Source organism: Scyliorhinus torazame, chromosome 2 (assembly GCF_047496885.1).
Source record: "Scyliorhinus torazame isolate Kashiwa2021f chromosome 2, sScyTor2.1, whole genome shotgun sequence".
NCBI lineage: Eukaryota > Metazoa > Chordata > Chondrichthyes > Carcharhiniformes > Scyliorhinidae > Scyliorhinus > Scyliorhinus torazame.
Genome location: NC_092708.1, coordinates 87185055 through 87208587, shown reverse-complemented (window position 1 = coordinate 87208587; position 23533 = coordinate 87185055). Strand labels below are relative to the sequence as shown.

The following is a 23533-nucleotide window of genomic DNA, read 5'->3' as shown; positions in this document are numbered from 1 at the left end:
GGCTATTCAAGCATCATTCAACAGCTCCTACTGTAAAAATAACACAGGTAATCTGCATAATTTGTATTTACATGAATAAGTATGCACGGGACAGTTGAAAACAGGGCTACTTCAAGTACCAGCCAAAGTCAATAATAACTAAAGCTCATAATTACCAGCATAACTAACATTACAAGACTATAATTTATTTGCATTCATGTGGAAATAGTGCAGAAAGTAACTAGATTCAAGTCATGTTCCTTCAAAATCCAGAAAGAACAGCCTAGAGGATAATTTCATGATGCATAGTCCAGACGTGGTAATTCCAGCATTTTATGGAACATCTAATCTGCTACTTCAACAACACTATCCACAACACCATCAACAATTTGTATTTGTAAGGCACTATTGATTAAATTCTGCTCTACAAGGCACATACAAATGGATGCCAAGTGGGAGCTCAAAAGAATGAAGCCAAGAGCCCGACTATTTCTACCATTATTTTATTGATATTCACATGAAAACTATTTTAACAATTAAATAACACTTTGTACAAAAAATGTTGATGTAAATGTTTATTAATCATAGCTATAGTAAACTTAAGACAGAAAAAATCTTGTCTTCAAGTCAGAAACAATGGCTGAACTCAAAGCAATTAGACAGATTCTTCACCTACATGGATGTCCACGGTTTAAGGGGGGGGGGGGGGCGCATTGTCAGCCAAGAAAGAGCTACGGCCACAGTCAGAGAAGTCATGATCTTATTAAATGGCGGAGCAAGCTTGAAGGGCCAAATGGCCGACTGCTTCAATTTCTTATGTTCGTCATGGAAACATTTCATCTATTGTTAATTTATGTTTAATTTATCACAAACTAAATAATCCTGGCAGCGATATCAGAGAAACAGGTTTGAAAACAATTTTCTTTAAAGAAAGGCTTCAATTAGAAAATTACTATATTACACAGCCAGGTGCTAACATGGATTCAGAGATGAAAAAGATTTCACAGCAAGGGAAATGCTCAGCTAAATACAAAAACAAGGATTACAACCTAGAATTATACCAATTTTGTAAAAGCTTTCCTGACATTTGCAAGAAATGCAGAGAAATTGTTGGTTTCTTTGAGTTTTTCCAGCAGCAAAGGCATACATTCCGATGGTGGTTCACATGATGTGACTGAAAAGGTAAAGGAAAACAGCAGAAAGTTAGCAAAATGGAAATTGATACGTTCAGATACTATACTGTCCATAATACTGTTGCATGATCAACATTTTAGCAGCTCTTTTCTGCGTAGATCACTGGGCCAGAGGCCAAAGGTCATGAGCTCAAAATTCCATTAATGCAAGATAGTAAACTAAATGTGTGGACCAGCACCACAGTAGAAAAAATGACCACGTATCTTCAAATGTAGATACCCTAATTGGGCTAGAGGCAATTTCAGCTCCCAATTAGAAGCACTGCCTGCCGAGCATTATTGTCAAACGCAGATAGCAACTACGATGGGGTCTGCTGAATTGCATCATAACACTGAAGGACCAGCAGCCTCACTGCACAGAAGTGGCCAAATAGCCAACAAAATGGTACTGTGCCAATCTGTCACCTGAAAACCTTAGTGGTTAAAATTTGATCATTATATAAAAAAAAACTATATGAAATCGAACACCTGCACTAAACATGCACCACACTGTTCAGGTCAGTGAACTACATGTGAAAATAGCCTTCTGGTCCTCCCACCCTGTTGACAAGCTCTTCAAGGGGTATAACAGGCCATTAATTGGAGAAGTGGTCTTAAAGCTCCCACCCACCATTCTGTGCATCCCAGGAGCATTGAACATAGATCATCCAGTATCGCAATTTTCAAAGCATGTCCACGTCCCTTCTCATCCCCACATGCAATTGTAAATCCCAAAACAAAAATGTTTTTTTAAGTTGACAAATGCGGAAAATTTGGGGGGGATTTGCAACACTACTACATGGAAATTTAATTTACATTTGGGATTAATGCTAGGTTTATACCTTAACTAAAAATTGTGGTACCTTTACTACCTATATTTAGATTTTTTTTAAAAAAATGTATTTTATTACAAACGTGTATCAAAAAAAAGTTACAGCACATAAACATCCCGGGAAACATTGATGGGCAGCACGGTAGCACAAGTGATTAGCACTGTGGTTTCACAGCGCCAGTGTCCCAGGTTTGATTCCCTGCTGGTTCACTGTATGTGCTGTAATGAAAAATTGGGAAAATATGACATTTAAAATATGAAAGTAACACTGAGAATGCCTGAGACTTTTAATGAAAGGGAGAAGACCCACAAGGGGTTAACTGCAGCAGCCTGTTTGAAAAGCAGACAGCTTCACAGACAGGGTGGAAAACAGATAGGAATAATTTATTTTGATTTACAAGTTAAAAAGTCTTTTGATTGACTTAAATTCTTAAGTTATATGAAAGGGAACAGTATTTCACAATTCTTTAAGCAATAAATTATTTTATTGAACAATTAAATTAGAAAACAGCCAGAATGTAAAGTTTAAAATAAGGGATTGCTGTTAAGCGTTAAAACTTGCTGGCACCCAGTAATAAGACGAAACAACTGATTTACAAGTAAATAAAACTATACTGTGACAAGGTTACACTATAACATACACCATTTTTACTTTAAAACCTTTTAGAAAATGGCCAAGCCAGATAAGGATAGTCAAAGGGGGTAACCTGAACATGACATTAGCTTGACCCAAAGATGACCCGGGTTGAGACTGAAAGAATCATTAAAAAAGAAATAAATCTGAAGGGTACTGACGAAGACACAGACAAATTTATTACATGTCAAGCAAAGTGAGAAAGTTCAAAGTAAGTAATGGCGAGCTGGTGGAATGAAGCCGTGCTGTTGCAAAGGCGCCACGCTTCTAACCGATAGAAACTAACCTTCAACTGTTGGGCTCAAACAGCAGAAGGGTGTCATTTGTAAAGGTCAGGCTGCACAAATTGCTATAAAAACTATGAAAAGTGAGCAGAAACATTCATTCTTCCTCAGTGATGGGACGAGCAGCATCTGAAGACCGAGCAACCCAGAGAAGCGAACAGAAGACCAAAAGTTAAAGAAAAACGATTGACAAAATAGACTTGAAAGTCTTACAACTGGTCCGAACAAGAAAAGATCATTTTACCTTTCGGTAAAAGTAGTTGTTATCTTTTTAACTTGAAAATAAAGTTAAGTTTAAATTGATAACCTGAAAGAGTGGTTATTATTATTATTAGAAAGTTTACTTTACTCTACTTAGCAAGCCGGACCCGTGTGTAAGCTACTAAGTGGTAAGTAGATAAAATTCTTCTATGAAGATATGGGTTATGCCGAGGGATAACTTGAAACACTAGTTTGACCCGAATAGCACCCACCTAAGTCTGCATAGGAGTCAAGAGAGTGAGAATCCCTGTTCACCATTTAGAATATCTTGACCCTTTTTTGGTATAGGGGGAATTCTAAGAATAGTGGTGAGGTTTCAACTTCATGGCGCCCAGCGTGGAGGCCTGGAATATTAGAAGTTTCTAGGTGAAGAGAGCCTTCGAATATTAGAAGTTTCTAGGTAAAGCGAGGCTAGAATATTAGTAGTTGTTAGTTAAGCAGGTGGAGGTTAGAATATTAGAAGTTTCTGACCGACACAGGGAATAGAATATTAGAAGTTTCTAGTTCCCAAATAACGGTTAGAATATTAGAAGTTTCTAATCGGCACAGAAGCTAAAATATTAGAAGTTTTTAGTCTCTGTGTGAGTCAAACTCTACCGGCCGGGTTTAGTTTGGAAAGTCATGTGACGAAGTCAAAGACTTAAAAGGATATTCTGTGGATCGAGGGGGCATAAAACTCAGTTGGGTGCGAGTGTTAGTAGACTAGAAGATGCTAACCCAGAGTAAAAGCCTGCAGGACGGCTTAGTAACAAGTACCGAGTGTCCTGCATCCATCACTGGTAGAAGTAGGCCAAAAATAAATCCTCCTTGGAGTCAGGCAGATTGTGAGGGTAAAACCTGGAGAAATAGGGACGCCTAGAAACCTTTGGGGACCAATCAATCGACCCTTAACGAACACAGGAGGATAGTGCCTTAGGTACCTTTGCGATAACTACCCACAACGGGTACTTATCCCTTGATTTCAAATCGTCTCGGAAATGGACCGCCAGGAACAGAAAAACGAAAACAGTTAAAAATATGAAAAATGGCAATTCGGGTAATACTCTTGCCCTGGAATACGGGCGAGAGATGGAGCAATGGAACAGAAGTGGAAAAAATTAAAAAAGCAAAAAAACCCTTGGGAGAAAACGATTTATCAGGAAGGAGACATATCAGTCTTTGTTAGAGTACCTAAAGCATTAAAGAATAGAGATCCAATCGGGGTTCTTAAGGCAGTGAAAATTTGCATTTGAGAAGAAAGCTGAATCACTAATTTTGTTCGGACCCAAGCAGAAGCAAGCAGCTGCTCAAGTGGGCAGGGTATGCACTGGACTGGAATTCTCGATCAGGAAAATATCAAAGAGATAACTCAGATTCCTAGTGAATACAAAATAAGGTCAAAATTGGCAAAAGAGTACAGAAAACAGTTGCAAAAGAATGAAATGTTAGAAATGGAGGAGGATGAGTAATCAGTTTTAGAATCAGATAGCACTGAGAAAACAGTAGGGCTGCAAACAAGTGCGTTACGTGAAAACAGAGGCAAAAAGGAGCAGATGGAGATTTTAAAAATCCTACACCAAGGAGGAAAGCAAATACAATTAGTGGCAGGGGATTTTGTGAATGCCAAAGAGAATGTGCAGGTCAATCCTTCCAAAAAAGAGGGAAAATTAGGAGCAGGAATATCGGGGGTATTAGCTCACAAGTTAAATCCGGAGCTACAGCAGAAAATGAATGAGGAAATAGCAGAAAGAGGAGAGTTTAGAGAAGGGTTAGCGAGAGCCACAGTCCTGAGCTGCGGGTTAAATATTATACATGTAATATCATTGGACAATTCTGGACAAGCGCATACTACAGCAGACGAATCAGTGACAAATCAAGCAAACATGGAAGGTATCCTAAGATATAGCGTAGGGAGAGATGGGGACCTGATATTGTTCGGAGACGGAATATTCTGAAATAACTCAGGAGAATCACTGAGAGCAATAATGAGGGTGTGTGTGTGTTATCGCCACTGGTTAGTATGGATCAGATAATTTGGAGACAGCACTGGTCACAAGCCCTTTTAGACACAGCAGCGGTTTGAACAGCACTTCAGACAAGTACTGTCGCCCCTGGCAGAGATAGATGAAATACACCCCAGTGCCCCAGATAACCAAGAGAATCAGAGCCCCTTTGAGGATTTTCCAGAAGGATACCAGTATCAATACCCAGATTTGGCACAGTTTAGAAAGGATAATTGGCCCAGTCAATCTAACTCACATAAAGTAGGAGCTTTCATAGATTATTTTAATCGACACGAAAGTGAGGAAGAACAAAGCATAGCTGGGATTGCTGCGCTCCCTTTATGGAACAGGATGAAGCATCATGCTCTTCAGAGAATGAGGAAAAAAGGAAAGCGAGAAAAAGAACAGGGAATAGATGGAATTCAAAACCAGTGGACATAGGGGATTACGGCGATTTCTGGAAGCAGCGGCAGCCTCCCACATACCAACCAGTAAATGAGGAATTACCATATTGTATGTATAATCCGGTAGCGCAAAAAGTACACAGCAGAGATCAGGAAGGATGGAATAAAGAAATCATATCTAGGGGACTTACGATAAGAGAAATATTAGGAGGAAGTCAACAAATTGACTCTACACAACTGCTGGGGTTAGCACACGTAACTCTCAAAGTGAAAATTCGGCAAATAAGCAAGGGGTATGACACATTCGGGAGAGCCATGAATAGAGTGCGAAACAGGACAGAAACACAAGGCCAGATAACAGCAGCATTACGACCACAAGGTTACAGAATCTCCCAAGACCCAGGAAAGCTGCCCCCACTCCGGTAAACGGGGTAGATTTTACCCAAGAGGATGGCCAAATACCGATGGCAATGTCTAATGAATATGGGGGACCGGTGGAGGATTTTATACATCATACCCCGTACTTGGAGAAAGAGCCAGTACAACGACAAATACGTTTTTCAGGTGCAGGGAACCCGACAGGAGAGAAACCCTTTACAGCGCCCCTTTAAGAACGTTGCTCTCTCGAGGCGAGAAAACAGTCCGGTCATTTACACCAGGTCCAGAGGAAGGACAGGGAGGTATGGTACCGTATAAAGTAGTAGCAGCAGTAATGAAGACAGCAGGCCCAAAGAAAGATGGGGAGACAAAAATTGAGTATTCACAGAGGGTTAAACAATTAGGAAGGAAAATGGGGACGTCCGATGAAGCGACCAAATTGATTGAGCTACATACCGTGGGAGACAGTTACAGGGGAAGTGTCTGATTTAATAGACAAATTGGATTTGGGAAATGAGAGAGCTAAGTTAATGAAGGAAATGACAGATGAAGCATATGCAGGGGAACACCTCATGTCATATATTGATCAGATATATGAGGTTACTAAAGCAGAGGGTGCTGAAGTGGTCAGATTCCTGAAGGAATTGGGACCCAAAATTTCAAGGGGAAATAGTTTCTCTACAATACTGCTAACAGCTTCCAAAAGAGAGATTGGGAAGGAGCTGGTCAGATTAGATTTGGCTGGAAAGGCAATCAGGGATAAGCAAGCTAAAGGAGAACACAGACGAACAACAGAATGACATTTCGACACGAAGCATTCAAGCCCGACCCCCTAATAGACAAATGTCTGATAGAGAGGGACAAAACTTAGCTCAATCATCAATGCGACAACTCAGATACAATCTACGGTCACAAGGACCACCCCTGCCACAAAACCCAAATTACTTACCAAGGGAGCAGTTTATGGACCTCTGTCGGGAAGAAAGAGACAGGTTCATTGAGGATAGGAGAAGAGGAGTGGCTGATCGGGGGAGAATTGACCAAAGCAGATATCAACAACCGGAGAAGTATTCGGGACACTTCAAAGGGGGATTCAGAGGTAGAGGCAGAGGAGGTCCCAGTGCAAATTGAACGGATGTGGCTTCTCCCCTAAAACTGGCAATCCAAAATCAAACGACAGAAACTGAAAACGGTGATTTGGAAGTAGAATATAGTGGAGAGAGATTTATAGTGGACACGGGGGCTGAAGTGTCAATGGTCAGGGAAGAAGCTGGAAATCCGACAGGAAAGGATTACATTATTGAGGGAGTCTGAGGAAATAGAAATGTTAGACCCGAAGTGAGATTAGGCGAGTTGCTGGCAGTATCAGGAAACGAGAATCTGATGGCAGGAAAAGATTTAATCAAGATAGATACCGGGAAGATTAGGGTACTGAAACCAATTGATAACATGGAGGAAATGAGGAAACAGAAGGAGAAAAGTATTTTAAGTGACGAGGCATGGCGAAAGATGGAAGAGGTGTTAATGGGAGCAAACCTAGCAATAGGAAAGAATGACACAGGGTTAATCAGCACACAATTCCAACACACAATTCAAGGAGGCCAACACAGGCCCCAAAAGCAATATCCTTTGACCTGTGGTGCCAAATGCAAGCTGGAGATAACGATTAAGGAATTAGAACAGCAGGGGATTATTCAAGAGGTCACATATGCCTCGACAAATAGCCCACAGTCAGCAAGCCTGACGGTACATTTAGAATGGTAACGAATTACAAAGCGTTAAACAAAAAAGGATAAACGGTATTTGATAAATCCACAAACTACATTGGAAAAGGTGGCAGGCAAAACTTACTTAACTGGTATAGATTTAGCAAATGGATTCTGGAGGGTTCCATTAGACCCAGGCAGCAGGGAGAAGACAGCATTTACCTTTGGCACTCAACATTACGTATACTGTAGATTGCCACAGGGATATGTTAATTCCCCAAACCACTTTCAGGCAATAGCAAGGAAGCGGATTGAAGATGAATTGGCCTTAGTATATATTGATGCTGTATTAATTGGAGATGACGATCAGGGAACATATGTAGAGAGAGTGACCAAGATTATTAAAACACTTAGTGATGCAGGGTTTAATATAGGGTTAAAGAAATGCCAGATTGGCAGGAGCGAAGTCGACTATTTAGGTTATTCAGTATCAAAGGAAGGTAGGGAAACTAGTGTCGGGATGAGAGAGAAAGTTGCTGAGATCACGGCGCCCGTTTCGAGAAACGGGGTTCAAATAATCACGGGAATTTGGGGGTATTTGAGGCCCGTAGTGAAAGACTTTAGTCTTTATGCTAAACCCATTTATGAAACTTTGAGAGGGGACTTTAGGTGGACCAGCGGAGCACAGAGGGATTTACATCAGTTAAAAACAGCTGTAGCAACATCAGGGCCATTAGCGGAGAGACATGAAGAGGACGATTTGAGCATTAAATTCGACCTGCTCGCAAACGGATATGGCATGGTGCTTGCTAATCATAGTAATCAGACACCTATCAAACATCTGACAGGAAATTGGTCAAGGGCTGAACAAAAGTTTTCAGACCTCGAGAAGTGTCTAGCGGCCATAACAAAAAGAAAAGCAGAAATTGAAAACTTGTCAGCTGGTAAAAAGATTTATGTCACAACTGAATTTTTGGCGTTGACGGAGATAACCAAGAGACAAGTTTGCCAGCAAGGCGCAAACACAGCACGATAGGAGAGATGGGAAACCATTCTCTTGAACCCTGACTTAATTTTTGCTCATGACATCAAAAAGGGACAGTAACTCGATAAACCAGTTAGCAAAACGGAGTTGGTAAATGCTTGGGTGTTATATACTGATGGTAGTAAATCAAGGAGGACGAAGAGCAAGCCAGATGGGCATTCATTTTTAAAAATTCAGGAGACAAAGTGGTGGAGAAACAAGGAATTATTGGGTCAGCACAAACCGCCGAAGTTGAAGGAGTATTGCAAGGGTTAAAGGAGTGCCAACAGAGACAGCTGCAGGAAGCAACCATTGTAACCGACAGCTTTTTCGTACAGCAGGGCTTAGAGAAGGGACTGGTGTTCTGGAAACTTAATGGTTGGACAAACGGCAAACATAAACAACTAGAACAGAAAGAGCAGTGGGAAAAGATAGATGAAATTTTGGCAAATATGGATATTATCATAGAATTTACAGTGCAGAAGGAGGCCATTCGGCCCGTCGAGTCTGCACCGGCTCTTGGAAAGAGCACCCTACCCAAGGTCAACACCTCCACCCTATCCCCATAACCCAGTAACCCCACCCAACACTAAGGGCAATTTTGGACACTAAGGGCAATTTATCATGGCCAATCCACCTAACCTGCACATCTTTGGACTGTGGGAGGAAACCGAAGCACCCGGAGGAAACCCACGCACACACGGGGAGGATGTGCAGACTCCGCACAGACAGTGATCCAATCCGGAATCGAACCTGGGACCCTGGAGCTGTGAAGCAATTGTGCTATCCACAATGCTACCGTGCTGCCCATATCTAAACAATTCATCAGAAAGCACACACAAAAGGAACAGTAGAACTGTGTAAGGGCAATCAGAAAGTGGATGAGCTAGCCAGACTTCGAACATTCATTCTGGGGAACATTGGGGACACAATGGCCGAGCATCGAATAATCATTAGACAGATACATGAAGCTACAGGACATGGAGGTACCACTGTGGTGGCAAGAGAAATGAGAAAGCTAGGAATTAGAATAGCATATTGGAGGAAACACTTAGCGGCAGTTAGACGAGGTTGTGAACGATGTGTGGCCTGTGGAGGCCAGAAAGGGAATAAAACTTATGGGAGTATAAAAACTGAGAAACCAATGGTGGACCTAGAAGCAGCAGAGGTAATCTGTACTTTTTGGTCAAAGCTGACAGTTGTATGGGGGAAAATTGACCTTAGACCCACCTACAAAGCAAATGGAGCCACTACCAAAAGGGTGTTAGCAGAAATGATGAACTCGAGAGGTAGGCCAAAATCACTTAATGCATCACACTTCAGAAATAATACAGTTATTAACTTTTGTGCGGACAGAGGAATAACAATCAATTGGGCAGTGAAATATGCGCCTGAGTAATGGAATGGCTAAGAAAAGTTGAAGATTGGATAATTAAAAATCAAAATGGAGATATTGAGAATGATGTTTGATCTTAATAGTAATCTTGGAACCTCTGTCTCCCAGGGACAAGAGGACACCAGGCAGTTACCAAGTAGGAGAGGAAGTGTGGGTGAAACTACAGACTAAAACCACAGGAAAGGTAATCAGTGAGGCCGTGACAGGTAAAGACACGATCATAAAATATTTGGGTAAACACAGTTGAATTAGAGAAACATGGCGTCTGGAGCAAAAGAAATAGCATCAGAACGAAAAAATCTGACCCAATTGAATAATAAGAGAGGAATTATGATACTCCATAGGCAACCTATGGGCAGTGAGCGCAAGAACATAATCAGTAAGGTGTTAAACATATGGAACGATAGATCAAGGGCCGTTATTAATGGCCCTCAGTTTAAAATGATTCGCTGTGAGCATCAGGGGACAACATGTCAAGGCTGTGGGGCATTTTGTAGCCCAATTGTTTGGACAGGCAGTAGTCATATGAAGTCCAGGTGATTGTCAGATACTGGGGGCGAAATTCTCCGGAAACGGCGCGATGTCCGCCGACTGGCGCCCAAAACGGCGCAAATCAGATGGGCATCGCGCCGCCCCAAAGGTGCGGAATGCTCCGCATCTTTGGGGGCCGAGCCCCAACATTGAGGGGCTAGGCCCGCGGCGGACGAATTTCCGCCCCGCCAGCTGGCGGAAAAGGCCTTTGGAGCCCTGTCAGCTGGCGCGGAAATGACATCTCCAGGCGACGCATGCGCGGGAGCGTCAGCGGACGCTGACAGCTTCCCACGCATGCGCAGTGGAGGGAGTCTCTTCTGCCTCTGCCATGGTGGAGACCGTGGCGGAGGCGGAAGGGAAAGAGTGCCCCCACGGCACAGGCCCGCCCGCGGATCGGTGGGCCCCGATCGCGGGCTAGGCCACCGCGGGGGCACCCCCTGGGGCCAGATCGCCCCCCCCCAGGACCCCGGAGCCCGCCCGCGCCGCCTTGTCCCGCCGGTAAGGTAGGTGGTCTAATTTACACCGGCGGGACTTCGGCATCTGGGCCGGAGAATCGAGCGGAGGGGCCCGCCAACCGGCGCGATTCCCGCCCCCGCTGAATCTCCGATGCCGGAGACTTCGGCAACCAGCAGGGGCGGGATTCACGCCAGCTCCCGGCGATTCTCCGACCCGGCGGGTGGTCGGAGAATTTCGCCCTGGGTATTCGGGAGATTTGATAAAGCATTTGCAACGACAGCGATGGGGAGATGCTGCTGCCCCCAGGGAGACTTGAGGCATTCAGTTTTGCCACGATTGTTTTATTGAAATATCAGGCAACTTTAATGATTGAAGTTTGTGACCACAAGGTAGATTTTGACTCCGGAGAGTGCCAACGTAAGTGGGATAGTAGATTAATTACAACGTGTAATTACTGCAAGGATAATTTGGCCGACAACAACGTGACTCTGAGAGGCTATGCAGGATTATGGAGGAGTGACAAACTTGTAGTCCCAATTAGTGAGGGAGTGTACGTACTGCATGATGTTGGAATGACACCGGGATACAAAGTCTGCATTATGATATTTAGAGTGTGTATCACTGCAACAATACCGTGCCATGGGATAGATCATACCCCCAAATCAATCGGACAAGTAAAGAAGGAGTGTTGCACAAAGTTAATGATTGACCAGGAATATGGATTTGGGAAATATATGCATCAGAATAGACCCGTAGATGTGACAAAGGGTCCTGAGGCAGGATTGAAGACCCTAGATTGTAAACAGGCTGTAGAAGGGAAGGAATGTTTCGTTATGAGTGTCAGGGGATTACTACATTTGCTACTCTTGTGTGATGAAGCAGAGTGGGACACCGCTGACTTGAAACCTGTTAGCAGCATTGATAGGACACATGATAGAGTTCAAATGTCGTGTTCCGAACTTACCTTTCATAAAAACCTTGTCATAATCAGAATTAAAGAAATTGAAGTGAAGACAGTAGCAATACCCGAAATGTATCAGGAAAAGTTCAGACCAGATTGGACCACTGTGCGAGCAAAAGAGGAGGTGTTTGAGATTCTTCGAATCTCACTTAGGGATGCAATGATAGAAGGAGGAGGCTTAACTGGCCTTAGCTTTGCGCAAGTCAAGGAGACACAGCCGGAGTGGGAATTTGGAACTTGGTAATTTGGTGCAGTGAGGTAATTTGGTGCAGAGTGGGAGAAGGTGCTTTTTCCCTACTGTTTTGTTCTCTCTCTTTCTTCTGGCCTGTAACTTTTAATCTGCAGGGACAGAACCAGAGAGCATCTGAGAACCTGGGAGGGTAAGCGATTTGTATTTATTTTTATTACCTTTTCAAATTGTGTGGGGGGGGGGGGAGAAACTGAAGTGACATCACAGTAAAGCTGTGACCTGATTGGCTGGTTGGAAAGCTACTCTAAATTTAAAAATTAAGCATTGTTAAACTAATTAAACATAATTACTTAATTATAATTTGGAGGAGTATCTAAGCCAGAGATCAGAGAATACTGTATTTAGCGTTCACATTTATAGTCGAAATCTAGTGCTAGGAAACATATAGTTAACAGTAACTTTTTTAAAAAACTTTTAAATTTAATTTACTAATCAATTGACACAATGTCAATTAGAGGGGTGCAGTGCCCTGACTGTGAGATGTGGCAGGTCCGGGAGGCTTCCAGCGTCCCGGATGGCTTCATCTGCAGAAAGTGCACCCAACTGGAGCTCCTCACAGACGCATGGTTCAGTTGGAGCAGCAGTTGGATGCACTTAGGAGCATGCAGCTGGCGGAAAGCGTCATAGATAGCAGTTATATAAATGTGGTCACACCCAAGGTGCAGGCAGAGAAATGGGGGGACCACCAGAAAGGGCAGGCAGTCAGTGCAGGAAACCCCTGTGGTTGTCACCCTCTCGACCAGGTATACCCCTTTGGATACTGTCGGGGGGGAATAGCCGATCAGGGGAAAACAGCAGCAGCCAGAGCAGCGGCACCACGGCTGGCTCTGATGTTCAGAAGGGAGGGTCAAAGCGCAGAAGAGCAATAGTCATAGGGGACTGTATAGTCAGGGGCACAGATAGACGCTTCTGTGGACGTGAAAGAGACTCCAGGATGATATGTTGCCTACCTGGTGCCAGGGTTCAGGATGTCTCCGAACGGGTAGTGGGCATCCTGAAGGGGGGAGGGCAAACAGGCAGAGGTCGTTGTACATATTGGTACTAACGACATAGGCAGGAAGGGGCATGAGGTCCTGCAGCAGGAGTTCAGGGAGCTGGGCAGAAAGTTAAACGACAGGACCTCCAGGGTTGTAATCTCAGGATTACTCCCTGTGCCATGTGCCAGTCAGGCTAGAAATAGGAAGATAGAGCAGCTAAACACGTGGCTAAACAGCTGGTGTAGGAGGGAGGGTTTCCGTTATCTGGATTACTGGGAGCTCTTCCTAGGCAGGTGTGACCTGTATAAGGACAGGTTGCATCTAAACTGGAGAGGCATAAATATCCTTGTCGCGAGGTTTGCTAGTGTCACACCGGAGGGTTTAAATAGTGTGGGAGGGGGGTGGGCACCAGAGCAATAGGTCAGAAGGTGAACGCATTGAGGGAGAACCAGGGAATAGGGCCAGTATGGCTCTGAGGCAGAGCAGACAGGGAGATGTTGCTGAACACAGTGGGCCTGGTGGCCTGAAGTGCATATGTTTTAATGCAAGACATATTACTGATAAGGCAGATGAATTTAGAGCTTGGATTAGTAGTTGGAACTATGATGTTGTTGCCATTACAGAGACCTGGTTGAGGGAAGGACAGAATTGGCAGCTTAACGTTCCAGAATTTAGATGTTTCAGGCGGGATAGAGGGGGATGTAAAAGGGGTGGCGGAGTTGCGCTACTGGTAAGGGAGAATATCACAACTGTACTACGGGAGGACACCTCAGAGGGCAGTGAGGCTATATGGGTAGAGATCAGGAATAAGAAGGGTGCAGTCACAATGTTGGGGGTTTACTACAGGCCTCCCAACAGCCAGCAGGAGATAGAGGAACAGATAGGTCGACAGATTTTGGAAAAGAGTAAAAACAACAGGGTTGTTGTGATGGGAGACTTCAACTTCCCCAATATTGGCTGGGACTCACTTAGTCCTTGGGGCTTAGACGGTGCAGAGTTTGTAAGGAGCATCCAGGAGGGCTTCTTAAAACAATATGCAGACAGTTCAACTAGGGAAGGGGCTGTACTGGACCTGGTATTGGGGAATGAGCCCAGCCAGGTGGTAGATGTTTCAGTAGGGGAGCATTTCGGGAACAGTGACCACAATTCAGTAAGTTTTAAAGTGCTGGTGGACAGAATAAGAGCGGTCTTAGGGTGAATGTGCTAAATTGGGGGAAGACAAATTATAACAATATTAGGTGGGAACTGAAGAACCTAGATTGGGGGCGGATGTTTGAGGGTAAATCAACATCTGACATGTGGGAGGCTTTCAAGTGTCAGTTGAAAGGAATTCAGGACCGGCATGTTCCTGTGAGGAAGAAGGATAAATACGGCAAATTTCGGGAACCTTGGTTAACTAGAGATATTGTAGGCCTCGTCAAAAAGAAAAAGGAGGCATTTGTCAGGGCTAGAAGGCTGGGGACAGACAAAGCCTGTGTCGAATATAAGGAAAGTAGGAAGGAACTTAAGCAGAGTCAGGAGGGCTAAAAGGGATCACAAAAGGCCATTGGCAAATAGGGTTAAGGAAAATCCCAAGGCTTTTTACACGTACATAAAAAGCAAGAGGGTAGCCAGGGAAAGTGTTGGCCCACTGAAGGATAGGCAAGGGAATCTATGGATAGGCAAGGGAATTCTTCGAGACAGGATCTACTCCCATTTGGAAGCAAATGGACGTATTAGTGAGAGGCAGCATGGTTTTTGAAGGGGAGGTCGTGTCTCACTAACTTGATAGAGTTTTTCGAAGAGGTCACAAAGATGATTGATGCAGGTAGGGCAGTGGATGTTGTCCATATGGACTTCAGTAAGGCCTTTGACAAGGTCCCTCATGGTAGACTAGTACAAAAGGTGAAGTCACACGGGATCAGGGGTGAGCTGGCAAGGTGGATACAGAACTGGCTAGGTCATAGAAGGCAAAGAATAGCAATGGAAGGGTGCTTTTCTAATTGGAGGGCTGTGATTAGTGGTGTTCCGCACGGATCAGTGCTGGGCCCTTTGCTGTTCGTAGTATATATAAATGATTTGGAGGAAAATGTAACTGGTCTGATTAGTATGTTTGCAGACGACACAAAGATTGGTGGAATTGCGGATAGCGGTAAGGACTGTCGGAGGATACAGCAGGATTTAGATCGTTTGGAGACTTGGATGGAGAGATGGCAGATGGAGTTTAATCCGGACAAATGTGAGGTAATGCATTTTGGAAGGTCTAATGCAGGTAGGGAATATACAGTGAATGGCAGAACCCTTAAGAGCATTGAAAGTCAGAGAGATCTAGGTGTACAGGTCCACAGGTCACTGAAAGGGGCAACATAGGTGGAGAAGGTAGTCAAGAAGGCATACGGCATGCTTGCCTTCATTTGCCGGGGCATTGAGTATAAGAATTGGCAAGTCATGTTGCAGCTGTATAGAACCTTAGTTATGCCACACTTGGAGTATAGTGTTCAATTCTGGTCGCCACACTACCAGAAGGATGTGGAGGCTTTAGAGAGGGTGCAGAAGAGATTTACCAGGATGTTGCATGGTCTGGAGGGCATTGCTATGAAGAGCGGTTGAATAAACTCAGTTTGTTCTCACTGGAACGAAGGAGGTTGAGGGGCGACCTGATAGAGGTCTACAAAATTATGAGGGGCATAGACAGAGTGGATAGTCAGAGGCTTTTCCCCAGGGTAGAGGGGTCAATTACTAGGGAGCATAGGTTTAAGGTGCGAGGGGCAAGGTTTGGAGTAAATGTACGAGGCAAGTCTTTTTACACAGAGAGTAGTGTGTGCCTGGAACTCGCTGCCGGAGGAGGTGGTGGAAGCAGGGACGATAGTGACATTTAAGGGGCATCTTGACAAATGCATGAATAGGATGGGAATAGAGGGAGATGGACCCATGAAGTGTAGAAGATTGTAGTTTAGTCGGGCAGCATAGTCGGCACGGCTTGGAGGGCCGAAGGGCCTGTTCCTGTGCTGTACTTTTCTTTGTTCTTAATGGTATGATGTATGTACATGAGAAAAAATTCACACCAGCAAAGAAAGGAAAAAGAAAGAGATGGTGGCAAAGGAAATCCAGAAGTCCTGGAGAGGGCACTTCTGGAATATCCAGACAAGAATAGGAAACACAAATTTTAAAAATAGAAGAAATAGGGCCCTCTCCAACTTTAACCTATTCGTTTGATTTTTCAGATGGAAAGAATGATACAGACCCATTTGTTTGGAAGGAGAAAAAGAACTACAACCAAGAGGGAAATAAGAATCAGGGTCGAAGAAGGAATGGAAGTAATTAGGACAAAGAGTAAAATAGATTGGCTAAAATGGGGGGCAACGATATTAATGGGGATTACAGTAATTAGTTTGGGAGTATTAGTATGGCTAATTGCATTAGGGAAGTCAGGTGAAATAATGGGATATGGAAAAATAGGTACCAGATTGAATCACAGAGAACACATAATAAAAATAAGAATAAACAAATGTTTAAATATAACGGAGGAAATCGTTAATTTTCAGGACATTAACAGCAGTATGTTAGAATCAAGAGAGAGCGCCAGTAACAACATGTTCAGTAAGATCTGGGGAGCACTTACAAACAGTCTGGGATACATACTGAACCCATCAGACAGATTGAAGATTTTTAAACAGAATGAGGGAAAAACCAGTGATACTCAATGGGACCCCGAGAAAGGACAAATTAAGATAGGAAATGCATTACAGAATAAAACCACTAGTAGGAGAATGAAACAAAATAGATGGAATAAATGCCTCAAACTACCAATAAAAGGAAGTTTATGTGAATTAAAATCCAATCTCACAGGTTGGAACATTAGTGATGTATGGGTGAATGGAGGAAGTATTGAGTTAACTAAAGTAAAGACAGGAAAAGAACAGGTATGGCTAAAAGAAATAATGGACAGATTAGAAGGCTGGAATGAAATCACTATAATCAGGAATGTAACGTTAATAGATAGAGGGACATGTTATGAGATAATAAACCAAGAAGAAGTCATAACACAAATTAGTTTAGAAGATCCAAGTTTGAATAATAACAATAATAAGAATATAGAGAACAAAATGAGGATTTGGTGGACCAATTTAAAGGGGCAATGGAAGAATGGATTGCATGGCATGGCCTGTTCTCCCCTGTTTACACAAGGACCAGTGTGGCTGATAATAAGACCGAAGGATAAGAGCAAAGTAAAGGTAGCACTAAACAATTCATTTCCATGGGTACATTATAGAGAGGAATGGGGATTAGCAATAGATTGGAAGCAAACAACTTCAGGATAAACAGCAAGTATAGAAGGAATTATTGGCATACGAGGGGAAAAACTCAAATTAAGTAAATTAGGAATATTTTCTAGTAAAGGATGAAACGTGGTCATGGATAAAAATTCAGGACATAGAAAAAGGGATGATGAGAAAAATAATGGAATTATGGCATGGTCGACAAAAGAAAGATGTTACTAACGGATGGAAGGGTTTGGCTACCCACCCAGAGGATGCTGAAGGAGAATGGATATTAGGTCCGTGTAAAGAACAATGTGTCAGTAGCAGTCTCTCAAAAAGGGCAACAAATTGCGATGCCTCTGAAAGAAAATACAACTGTACTGAGCAGTTACACGAAGGAAGAATGGAAAAATATCTAGTGAGACAAAGAGTAGCAGGAGCATTTAGTCAACTTGAGGCCTATGAAGGAAGTATAGTTCAAGCCTACAAGTTTATTGGATTACTGAGGGAGAACTAATTAAGATATTAGAAAAACCAACTACATGGACACCTGAATATACATTTGGTATTGGCAAAATGGTTTGCCGACTTCGTTATCAAAAACACATTAAAAATAGTGACACCATTAAGGGTGAGACTAAGAAGAGCGAGATACCACTGGAACAGGGAAATTAAAATTGCATCAAGAGCTGTGATCTCAGGTATAGGGCTGTTGTTCCAATACCTTGGGCAAAGATCAAGAAAGGATATAAATTTATATGAAAATTCAGTAAATGGAGGGAACCGAAGGAGATTGAATTTGAACGGTGTTCATGGGGGGATATGATTAGAATAAAAGACAGTAGTCGGGCAAAGCCGATATGTTTAAGACGAGAACACCCTGGAACAGGGCCAAATCTGATGAAACAATTAACAACCAGGTATGGGTCGCACAGAAAAGAAGATGGAGAAGCCACTTGGCATTTGGATAGGGCAGTAGGATCAGGAATAGTGTGCCAGGTAGACGATAACGAAATGTTAATGGAAGGATGGAAAGATTTCAAGGAAGAAGAATGGTGTAAGGGTGGAAATTGGAATAAGACAAGCCCAGATAAAATAAACAGCACTTGCGTGTCTGGAATAGAACACCTTCCATATTATCCCAGCTGGAGGATTTTGGGACACGATTTGGTAGACGTGGGTTTACAAATGACAGAAACAGTTAAAACAGCAATTAAGATTATAACAAGTCCGTTTAAATGGTTTTGGACTATATGAACCTGGATCATAAACAACTGGTACTTGCTAATATCAGTTGCAGGAGGGGCGATCATTGCTGCATTGCTATGGAAATTGGGAATTTTTAAATTATGTTGAATTTTATGCTGTAAATGTTGCAATAAAATTGCTCAAAGAAAAGAGAGAAAAATTATACAATTGGCTACATATTTGAGGAAAGTAAATGATAAAGCCAGGAAGAAATCTTCTCGATTTAGAAATAAACCAAGATATCAAATCATTGCTGAGGAGTGAAATCTCCGGTCACACACCTCTGGCGAGACATGTGTCCTGAGAGCCAGCTGATGGATGATCTGAGGTCTCCATGGGATGTGTATTACATGATGGATTTATTGCAGGTCTCCTCGTTCCTGACGAGGAACCCTACAGTGAAAGAAAAAAAAAAGAGAAAACAATGGCATGGAAGACAAATGTCTTTTTATTACCTAATGAAGCAAATATATTTAAGCTTGATGTTGCGACGGAGAATACATGACAAATGTATTAAACGTAGTTGCCTTGAGGCATTATGATACTTATTAAAAGATATTATGTATCTATACAGTATTTTTATGTATGCAAGAAGAAAAAAAAAAAAAAAAAAAAAAAGAGTAAATATATGTGATGCCTACGGATAACAGGAAAATACTTGACGCTGATGGTTTGTTGTTCAAAGCAAGAGTTACAACTCTGAAAATACCAACAAGCTACAGTTAGGTCGGCAATCGAAGGATTGGCACCAAGAGAGCAGTGGGTTCTGTGTAAAGCATGAATTATTATAAGACACCAGTGAGGGTTAGGTACGTCATGGATAGGTATATAAAGATGTGCAACAGCTAAAAGTTTTTAGAAAGATTTGGAGCAAGTGACAGGGACATTACTTCATCTCTCACGGCTGAAGATAGCAGGAGAACTCGGCATGTTGTTTGCTGGGGGTCTGCAGGACGTGCAGTCGTTTGAACAAATACTGTTAAATCAGCAACCGCAGGGGGTGAGAGTTATTTTTCTCTGTAGTATGGGACTATGTAAACAGAGGGGTCCCATAAGGTTTGACTGAGTTTATAATGGTAGTAGTTTAGTGGGTAAATTACCTGAGTAATGGGGCATATGATATCACAATGAAGGTTCATGTGGCTGCTAATGGGCGAAATTCTCCCGAAATGGCGCGATGTCCACCGACTGGTGCCCAAAACAGCGCCAATCAGACGGGCATCGCGCCGCCCCAAAGGTGCGGAATCAATTGACACATCTTTGGGGGCCGAGCCCCAACATTGAGGGGCTAGGCCGACGCCGGAGGAATTTCCGCCCCGCCAGCTGGCGGAAACAGCCTTTGTTGCCCCGCCAGCTGGCGCAGAAATGACATCCCCGGGCGGCGCATGCGCGGGAGCGTCAGCGGCCGCTGACAGTTTCCCACGCATGCGCAGCGGAGGGAGTCTCTTCCGACTCCGCCATGGTGGAGACCGTGGCGGCGGCGGAAGGGAAAGAGTGCCCCCACGGCACAGGCCCGCCCGCCGATCGGTGGGCCCCGATCGCGGGCCAGGCCACCGTGGGGGCACCCCCCGGGGCCAGATCGCCCCGTGCCCCCCCCCAGGACCCCGGAGCCCGCCCACTCCGCCTTGTCCCGCCGTTCAAAAGGTGGTTTAATCCACGCCGGCGGGACAGGCAATTTATCGGCGGGACTTCGGCCCATCCAGGCCGGAGAATCGAGCGGGGGGTCCGCCAATGTTAACTCAAATAGCACCCTGGTCAGACCAGGATTTGAACTGTCAATGTTACATTTTATCTTTTATTAATAGAATTGTAATGGTTGTTGAAATAATTATGTAGTGCGAGGACACACAAATAGTTATGTGATTAGTTGCTAGACAACATGTTAAGATAAGACTTACTTTTTGTAACTTTGTATTTGACAATAGGGCGGCATCGATGTTTATCTGGAGAATGATAAGATCGTGGTTCGGTGTGAGGAAAGTGGATTCGACTGGGTTACTCCCCCACCTGCTGGATGTATTAAATGTTTCAGGGCTAGTAATAGGAACGGGTTTTCAAATACCCTGGGATGGCTGTGTGGTAACTGTTATCAAGGCAGGTATAAACTTCATGCCCTTCGGGACATTATAACAGAGGACAGGGATCTTAATGAGACATGGCAACAGTTTCGATAGGATGTAGAGCGAATGGCCACGGCAGTACTTCGTTTAGAGACATATTGCAAACTCATGAGAGATATCCAGGGATAGAAGCAGGAACAAAGACACCTTTTAGATTGATGAAGACTGGGTGTAAATGGTTAATACATGATGTAATCATTTATGAGACCTATGAGGAATGCGAGGCGATTTGGATGCAAAAGGAAGGGGATTCTCGCATGCCAGCAATAAATAAACAACCTTTTTGGTTATTGCTGGATTAAGAGGCTTACTGATCCTAAGGGACATGAGGAGGATTATCCGGTGCTGCTATCCCAAGGAGCTAAAACGCTTTGGAGATAGTGGAACACGCGGCAAATACCTATAGTGGACGGTAGCCACTATGATTCAAACTAATTGCAATTAAGGTATAACCGGTCTATCGGCACTGGTGTGAGCGAGGGATATTTACACAAAATTTAAAAAAGGAAATTGGATATTGACAAAATGATTAGGGAGATAATTGTTGGAAGTGATATGTCATGTTTCAAATGTTAAGACGGGGTGTAATGAAAAATTGGCAAAATATGGCATTTAAAACATGAAAGTAACATTGAGAATGCCTGAGACTTTTAATGATAGGGAGCAGTCCCACAAGGGGTTAACAGCAGCAGCATGTTTGAAAAGCAGACAGCTTCACAGACAGGGAGGAAAACAGATAGGAACAATTCACTTTGATTTACAAGTTAAAAAGTTAAAAGATTGACTTAAATTCTTAAGTTATATGAAAGGAAACAGTATTTCACAATTCTTTAAGCAATAAATTATTTTATTGAACAATTAAGAAAACAGCCAGAATCTAAAGTTTAAAATAAGGGATGACTGTTAAGCGTGAAAACTTGCTGACACCAGTAATGCGGCAGCACGGTAGCATTGTGGATAGCACAATTGCTTCACAGCTCCAGGGTCCCAGGTTCGATTCTGGCTTGGGTCACTGTCTGTGCGGAGTCTGCACATCCTCCCAGTGTGTGCGTGGGTTTCCTCCGGGTGCTCCGGTTTCCTCCCACAGTCCAAAGATGTGCAGGTTAGGTGGATTGGCTATGATAAATTGCCCTCAGTGTCCAAAATTGCCCTTAGTGTTGGGTGGGGTTACTGGGTTATGGGGATAGGGTGGAGGTGTTGACCTTGGGTAGGGTGCTCTTTCCAAGAACCGGTGCAGACTCGATGGGCCGAGTGGCCTCCTTCTGCACTGTAAATGCTATGATCTATGAGACAACTGATTTACAAATAAAGAAAATTAGAAGGTGACAAGGTTACACTATAACATACACCATTTTGACGTTAAAACCTTTTAGAAAATGGCCAAGCCAGATGAGGATAGAGTCAAAGGGGGTAACCTGAACATGACATTAGCTTGATCCAAAGATGACCCGGGTTGAGACTGAAAGAATCATTAAAAAAGACATAAATCTGAAAGGGTACTGACGAAGACACAGACAAATTTATTACATGTCAAGCAAAGTGAGAAAGTTCAAAGTAAGTAATGGCGAGCTGGTGGAATGAAGCTGTGCTGTTGCAAAGGCGCCACGCTTCTAACCGATAGAAACTAACCTTCAACTGTTGGGCTCAAACAGCAGAAGGGTGTCATTTGTAAAGGTCAGGCTGCACAAATTGCTATAAAAACTATGAAAAGTGAGCAGAAACATTCATTCTTCCTCGATGTGACGAGCAGCATCTGAAGACCGAGCAACCCAGAGAAGCGAACAGAAGAGCAAAAGCTAAAGAAAAACGAATGACAAGATAGACTTGAAAGTCTTACACACTGGTCCGAACAAGAAAAATCTTTTTACCTTTCTGTCAAAGTAGTTTTTATCTTTTTAACTTGAAAATAAAATTAAGTTTAAATTGATAACCTGAAAGAGTGGTTATTATTATTATTAGAAAGTTTACTTTACTCTACTTAGCAAGTCGGACCCGTGTGTAAGCTACTAAGTGGTAAGTAAATAAAATTCTTCTATGAAGATATGGGTTATGCCAGGGGATAACTTGAAACACTAGTTTGACCCGAATAGCACCCACCTAAGTCTGCATAGGAGTCAGGGAGTGAGAATCCCTGTTCACCATTTAGAATATCTTGACCCTTTTTTGGTATAGGGGGAATTCTAAGAATAGTGGTGAGGTTTCAACTTCAGTGCGCCCAACATGGAGGCCTGGAATATTAGAAGTTTCTAGGTGAAGAGAGCCTAGAATATTAGAAGTTTCTAGGTAAAGCGAGGTTAGAATATTAGACGTTCTCCCCGTGTTGCGTGGTTTTCCTCCGGGTGTTCTGGTTTCCTCCCACAGTACAAAGATGTGCCGGTTACCTCCCGGAGGAGCCGGCCTCCACATTGCTGGAAGAGGTGCTGACGACAGGGGGACTGGAGAACGGGGAAGTGTCAGCGGTTTACGGAGCTATTTTGGAAGAGGAGAATGCACCACTGGAAGGGGTCAAAGCAAAGTGGGAGGAAGAGTTGGGAGAGAATATGGAGGAGGGGTTCTGGTGCAAGGTGTTCCAGAGAGTGAATGCCTCCACCTCGTGGGCGAGGTTGGGGCTGATAGAGCTGAAGGTGGTACACAGTGCACACCTCACGAGAGCGAGGATGAGCCGATTCTTTGAAGGAGCAGAAGATGTGTGTGAAC

At 43.4% G+C, this 23533-nt stretch overlaps 1 protein-coding gene across 4 annotated transcripts in view; it reads right to left on the bottom strand.

Moving 5' to 3' along the window:
* Positions 1-541: 541 nt before the first annotated feature.
* spc25 (SPC25 component of NDC80 kinetochore complex) overlaps positions 542-23533 on the bottom strand; it is a 67576-nt gene continuing 44584 nt past the window's right edge. For 3 of the 4 annotated variants that reach the window (XM_072473671.1, XM_072473682.1, XM_072473690.1), the window contains exon 8: positions 542-1153. In XM_072473671.1, the coding sequence (XP_072329772.1) occupies positions 1035-1153 (119 nt within the window). In that variant the 3' untranslated portion in view covers positions 542-1034. Of the gene's footprint in view, positions 1154-18997; positions 19110-23533 lie in introns of all 4 variants that reach the window. The other variant, XR_011934412.1, reaches the window with a different exon arrangement.